Source organism: Electrophorus electricus, chromosome 20, assembly GCF_041902795.1.
Source record: "Electrophorus electricus isolate QZ-2024a chromosome 20, ASM4190279v1, whole genome shotgun sequence".
Taxonomy (NCBI): domain Eukaryota; kingdom Metazoa; phylum Chordata; class Actinopteri; order Gymnotiformes; family Gymnotidae; genus Electrophorus; species Electrophorus electricus.
In genome coordinates this window covers 7117996-7125000 of record NC_137516.1, presented here as the reverse complement: position 1 = coordinate 7125000, position 7005 = coordinate 7117996, and the positions used below count along the sequence as shown (strand labels likewise).

Here is a 7005-nt window from a genome sequence, read left to right as displayed (position 1 = left end):
TGTAAATTATTTTGATGGAAACTTTAGAACACGTTTAGAAAATATTTCTGTTTATTTGACAGGGAGGTTAAATGAACTTTTTTACTTCTTGCCTTTGAAGTGGGAGTGGTTTGTTTAGCACCTGAAACAACAGTGATGGTGCGTCTATGTTCTCTGTGCTGCGTAAATGCAGTTGTTATGGGCGTTAGATATGCCACTAACATTTGCATGAGGTTACTATGAAAAAAAACCCCCTGCTACTTAAATGATCAATTTGGATCAATCAGTTAAATATTCGAAATTAATGATAATTAGAAGTAACGTAGGTTTTTCATTAAAGGTTTCTCATCAACTACATAGGCTAATTTAGTGCAACGAAACACAAGTGAACTACGTTTCTTTAACGTAGCTCCAGTTTAAAGATTACTGCGTTTAGATACAAATCCACTATATTCCTCTCTTACTGTCTCTCTTTAGTAGACTACAGTTAGCAAGATTACTTCAAATACACCCTACCTCGACAGCACTGCCGATGTCCGCGTGTACATTTAGGTCAGTCCTGTTCGTTGCCATCATTCCAAAACTCAAGTCGCATGTACAATAGTCCTTCTCGAATGTTCAGCGGTAGTAAGGGTTTCTTCTTGCAGAGTGGGCAGACAGCTCAGGAAATGGCAGCTCTTCTCGGCAACTGTTTCTGAATTTATAATGCGTGTGAATGTTTATCTTAGCTATATGTCTATACAGTCGACTCTACCTAAATAACCTTGCGAAAGAAGTTCATTTATAACAATACAATTACAGCAATAATATAATATACGCCACTACAATTCCACCACACAAACCACTCCTCCGTGAACATTGGCTATGTATCTAAATCATTAAAATGATAAGTAATCAGACCACTTATCAAAAAATCTAACCTCGACCCATGTCAGCTGTCAAACTACAGATTGATCTCAAACCTTCCATTTATTTACAAGATCCTAGAAAAAGCTATAGCTCAGCAGCTAAGCTCATACATGAATCAGAACCAGATACATGAAGCCTTTCATTGAGGGTTTAGGCCTCATTATAGTACAGAGACAGCACTGATTAAAGTAGTTAATGACCTGTTGTTGGTTTCTGGCCAGGGTTAGGTCTCTTTGCTTATATTGCTTGATCTGAGTGCAGGATTTGACATTATTTATTGCAACATTTTACTAGATAGACTCAAAAATGTTGTTAGGATTAGGGGAATAGCCCTTTCCTGGTACAAATCTTATCTAGTCGGTGACTACCAGTTTATTAACATAAATGGAGACTTCTCAACCTACAACAAGGTTAGCTATAGTGTTCCACAGAGATCTGTTCTAGGGCCTCTGCATTTTTCTTTATATATGCGACCTCTAGGTGACATTATACGCAATCATTGTGCTAGTTTCCACTGCTATGCTGATGATACTCAGCTATATGTCTCAGCCAAACCAGAGGACTTATATCAGCTTAGTATTATTGAGGAATGCATAAAGGATTGTCAGACACTGGATACTGAGAAACTTTCTCTCACTTAATCCTGAAAAAACAAAGGTGCTTCCATTAGGCCCAGAGACAGCTAGGTCCTTTCTCTCTAATTACTCAGTGAACCTCAATGGTCTCCCAATCACATCTTCTCTAACAGTGAAAGATCTTGGAGTGATTATGGATCCCAGGCTCTCAGTTGAAGCTCATGTAAATAATATTTCTAGGACCACCTTTCTCTGCCTCAGGAACATTGCAAAGATTAGGAACATGCTCTCCTCACATGATGCAGAAAAGCTAGTCCATTCATTTATCACTTCCAAGTTTGGAATATTGTAATGCCTTGCTATCTGGCTGTACCACTAAGTGACTAAACAAGCTCCAGATAGTTCAAAATGCAGCAGCCAGAGTTCTTACAAGAACTAGAAAATTTGATCACATCTCTTCTATCTTAGTTACTTTAAACTGGCTCCCAGTAATAATCAATATTTTATATTGATTATAAGATATTTCTAATGACCTACAAAGCACTGAATGGTCTTGCCGCACAGTACCTTAGCAAACTCCTAGTGCATTACAACCCACAACATCTGCTTAGATAAAAAGGTGATGGCTGTTTACTAGTACCAAAAATAAGAAAATCTACTGAAGGGGGCAGAGCCTTTTCCTGTAAAGCTCCCACACTATGGAATAACCTTCCTGTAAATGTTTGAGACTTAAAAACAGTCTCAATATATTTAAGACTAGACTGAAAACCTCTCTGTACCATCATGCAATTTATTATCTACTTCACATCTTGGGTAAAGGTGTAGATCTGGGGGTCCATGGGCATTGAGAGTTATGGTAAACTGGGATGTTATGAAGCTGTCACTTCACCTCTCTTTTGTCACTCAAGTTTGTTGACTGAGAGCGGCGGACTGCTGATGTTCCAGGGTTCCCACATGCCTGTGGTTCCTTCTGGCTCTTTCCTTTTAGTTATGCTGCCAGAGTCCATCTTTGCACATTATATTGCACACAATCAGGACCAGACTAGAACTTCAAGAAAACTGAACAAAACATAAATATTTTATTATTATTATTATTATTATTATTATTATTATTATTATTATTATTATTTTACATTTTATTATTATTTATTTATTTTTCTCTTTCATTATTTATTCTGCTCTTTATTGTCTATATTGTTTCTATTCTGGTGACCATTGTCAGCCAGAGGAGGATGGGCCTCCCCTTTGAGTTCTTCTCAAGGTTTCTTCCTCATGCTATCAGGGAGTTTTTTCTTGCCACTGTTGCCATTGGCTTGCTGACTGGGGGCTTGGACTCAGACATTTGTGAGGCTTATTTGTGACAACATCTGTTGTAAAAAGCACTATATCAATAAATTTGACTTTGACTTCGACTTACTGAAGGCATGGCAGTAGAAAGCTGCATCTTCATAAGTAACTTTTTTACTTCCATCCACCAAATCCAGATTTGTGCATCAGATTGCCATATGGCGAAGCAGGATTCACCACTCCAGGTCTGCACTGCTCCAGAGTGTAGTGGCTGCATGCTTCCAGGGTTCCTCAAAGTGGGGTCCCCTTGAGGGACCATGACCCATAGCCAGGGGGTTTGTGAAATAATTTTCTAATTTTATAAATAATAAAATTACACTGTATCATTAAAAAAATGCAGATCTACAGATGGGGACCATTCGCAACAGTAAAACATGCATATTGTCTTCCCACTCATGTTAACTTTAAGCAAGTAGAAACTCTGATATATTTGTGATACATCATGCCAACCTGTCAGGAACCACTTGTTACATTTCGGATGCAACGAACCACGCCTGCTGCTGGTCAACTTGGTTTATTAGCGGTCCAGTTAGCTACCTGGTGAGCTTTAAGAGATAATTGAGTCAGTCCACATTGTCAAGTGACGCTAATCACAAACTAGCTAAATTAAGAAAATATGATTAGAGTTACATTGAGTTTGGCTTTATTGAGTATAACGGCAGTAGCTCTTCTAAAACCCATTCTACTGCCCATATTTGTCTGTGGAGATTGCCTGGGTTGACTGTGATTTATTTTCATTGCGATGGGTGTGGCTGAAATACCTGAACTTAGTTATTAGTTTATTAGATGGTTCTCCACATATGTTTGGCCATCGATACAGGTTATACATTCTGATAATGAGCTATTGGTAATTTTAAATGGTTTAAAATAAAAGGGAAATTACATTATACTAGAGTTGGATAAAGAATATTCAATGTAATTGCATTTCACAATAATGGATAAATTTCATATTTTTAAATTACATTTAAAATACAAATGTCTTGTTTGAATATATTTTCAAGGCTATAGCAAATGAAATACACTTTGTTTCTTGCTGAAAAAGATTGCTAAAACAAAGACTGAAGGAGAGGCTAAAGGATTTTTGTCTAATGTTTCATCATAATCTTCTTTAATCAGTGCCACTAAAATAAGATATATTTTAAGATATATTTTGACAACCTACTTGTTCTGGGTTGTGAAGCTGGTTGTTAAAAATAAATGCAGTAAGGTGATTCATATAGCAGAGACTGAAACTCTAAATCTGCAACTCTGAAAAAAATATTTAAAGGTGTGAAGAGGTAGAATTTTCAAAGCAGTTATCATTATCTCAAGTTAGTTGCAAATGGTTGTCACCAATATATTTATCATTACAGTTCTGATGGTTATTTCCAAAACAGCTTTTTGTAATTTGATTTCTAGGTCCCCTTCTTTATTATCACAGTGTCTTAAAGCTTCAGCCATGTTTAAATCTATAATTAAATGTATAAGCTTGAATGAATAACCAAACTCCTTTGATAAACATTTAAGTAGGAAATCTGTAGGTGGAAACTTTAATGACTGCAACAGTGATAAAAAATAAATGAATTTATAAAATCGTGATCATGATATAAGCATCGGTTTTATGGTTTGAATTTCAAACAAATTACTGAAAATGTTGAAATTCTGATGAAGTACGTTTTAACAGAGTTGGTCTTTTCTCTGCTGTGCGTGTGTTTCTGTGTGTGTGTGTGGGAGAGAGAGAGAGAGAGAGAGAGAGAGAGAGAGAGAGAGAGAGAGAGAGAGAGAGAGAGAGAGAGAGAGAGAGAAGTGACCATATAAAGTTCTAAGATTCTGTCAGGCAGAAGGAGAAATCAATCCTAAACTACTTAATGAGAACTTAAAGTGCGATTCATGATATAAGCTAATTTCCACGGTATATCACAATATAATCTAAATACATTACATGATACGCACCTTTTAAATACGATGATGTTTACAAAAACAGTTGAGAGGACGGAGATCAATGGCATCAAATAGCCTACGTTTGTTTTTATAAAACCCATATGACATTTATGCGTATTTGGTTTCTCTTGGAATTCTAAATCGAGGCATGTAAAGATAGGGGAAAGAAAGGAACCTTCGGAATGTACCATTTCCGTCTTAGCGCGGACTGCATCCACAGGTTACATCGCTCATCTCCCGCTTCACCGCCGTTGTCAAACGGCGACAAGTCTCGAGCGAATCGTGCCTTTCTATTGGGTGAATTCGCCCGTCGTTACCATGGGCGTGGAGGCGAGCTTACTAAACCCAGACAAGCGCAAATACGGACGAACGCAGTAAAATTCGTGAGAAAGCGAGGCATTGCAGTCTTTCGGGTCCAGTGGTGCTTTATTGTCGAGAGTAGCTTTTTCTGAAAGCCAGAATTCATGTTTAACTGCTGCTTTTCGTAAAGGATATCTTCCCTCAATGACAGCACGCACTGCAAGACAACGCAAGACGTTATTTATTTTCATGGACGCCCAAAAACGAAGTAAACGGCCGTTCCACATCCTCCCCAAATTCGTTTCAGTTTAAGGTGGATTTTTGGAAAGGTTTGACTAGGAACATAATTATTTGCGACACTTCAGATCACATCAGCGCTGAGGCTGACTCGAGGACCGGGGTTGAGTTTGGCGTTAGCTGCTAGCTAGCTTACATTATTGCAAAATGAGTAACTGCAGGTGTTTCGTTAGAGTCAATAATCTACACAGTGTAGAACGTGAACAAATTCTGGGGGTCAGTTGATTTATTAGATCGGATAGTTGCTTGATCATTTGTTTCTGATACTGGACATCACCCGTAGGTTGGTGTAGTTCACTTATGCGCCTTGTGCACCTGTCTACAGAAAGCTAACCCAGCTAACTATATTTCATATCTATATACGTGAATTAGTCTAATTCACCTTTTGCAGCCTCCGTGTATATTGGCTTAGGTACTTAGCGATTAGTTTGTGATTTCGTCATTCAATTTACCACAGTCCTAAATGTTTTTTTCCTTTGCAGATCACTGTGAACGTGAAAGCCTGAAATCGTCCTGTCTTGCCCCATGTTGAGGAACTGCGTCAGCGCACGGACGCTGCAGGCTCTTGGCTGCAGCTCCAACGCGGTGAAGTCGGAAACAACGTCGCTAAATGTGAATTGGGGGGAAAAGTGAACATTTTTAATATCGCCATGGAGTCCGGAGACGGACCACAATCCGACGGTCCCGTGGTATCAAAGTATTCTTCTGTTCCCAATTCACAGTGTGAACTATACATAAATATTTATGAGACCATTAGCGAGGGGAACGTCAATAAAATGGATAACAATTCGGCCGTGATTCGCGGAGGCAGCGACCCCAGCGCGTATCCTCTGTCGAACTATCAGCGAGGAGTGCGTCAAAGGTTTATCCGAAGAAGTTTGTGCTTCGCGGACAATGACGATCCGGCTTACGAGGCACCTGAATGTGATAATCAGAGCAAGACGCTCAACATCAACCTGCGAACAATAGTGGACCGAACCAGGGGTGCGCGTTCGAGTTTGCAAGACGGGTCTGGTACCGAGAGCCAAGAGAGACAAAAGGATGGGGCCGCGGAAAGCGCCGGCGCCGGCGCCGACGATGAGAAGGATAGAATACTTTCTGCGTTTAATGTTGAATCTGCAGATGATGGCAAAAACGTTATCAAGACCGCCAGTGAAGAAAATGAGGAGGAGGCCGAGATGAAGGCAGTAGCCACCTCTCCTGGTGGTCGCTTTCTCAAGTTTGACATTGAACTTGGGAGGGGCTCTTTCAAGACCGTGTATAAAGGCTTGGACACCGATACGTGGGTGGAGGTGGCATGGTGTGAACTTCAGGTACGTAGTCCTGTAGAATACTAACTTGCAAAAATGCCTTTTGTGAACAAGAATGTAAGGACACTTATTGGTAACATTTTATCTGTAATTGCACGTTACTGGTTTGTTGCTTGTATGCCACAGGGCATCTACACAACCGAAGACTGAAATTACTGATTAGTGTTTAAAAAAAAGACACATGGTCATCATACAGCAATATGTACCTGTATGTACGCACAGAGTACGACATTCCTTAAATCTACAGAAGCAATACTTCATGTTTTGTAGAAATGTTTCCTATTCTAGGCAAGGGTATAATTATATTGTGACAGCGATGGGCAGGTCAGGACAACAGATGAACGTTACTGTTGAACTGGTTAAGTGGC

At 39.4% G+C, this 7005-nt stretch overlaps 1 protein-coding gene and 1 long non-coding RNA gene across 13 annotated transcripts in view; one reads left to right on the top strand and one right to left on the bottom strand.

The window, feature by feature from the left end:
- Positions 1–595, bottom strand: part of LOC118242957 (uncharacterized) — a 40804-nt gene extending 40209 nt beyond the window's left edge. The window contains exon 1 of the long non-coding RNA XR_014118772.1: positions 496–595. This is a non-coding gene — a long non-coding RNA (uncharacterized LOC118242957). The remainder of the gene's footprint in view (positions 1–495) is intronic.
- Positions 596–4995: 4400 nt separating this feature from the next.
- The window catches only part of LOC113590955 (serine/threonine-protein kinase WNK2), a 48010-nt gene continuing 46000 nt past the window's right edge, over positions 4996–7005 (top strand). For 10 of the 12 annotated variants that reach the window (XM_081703724.1, XM_081703721.1, XM_081703722.1 and 7 more), the window contains exons 1-2: positions 4996–5298; positions 5810–6640. In XM_081703724.1, the coding sequence (XP_081559850.1) occupies positions 5978–6640 (663 nt within the window). In that variant the 5' untranslated portion in view covers positions 4996–5298; positions 5810–5977. Of the gene's footprint in view, positions 5360–5385; positions 5611–5809; positions 6641–7005 lie in introns of those variants that run through there. The other 2 variants (XM_081703714.1, XM_081703713.1) reach the window with 2 other exon arrangements.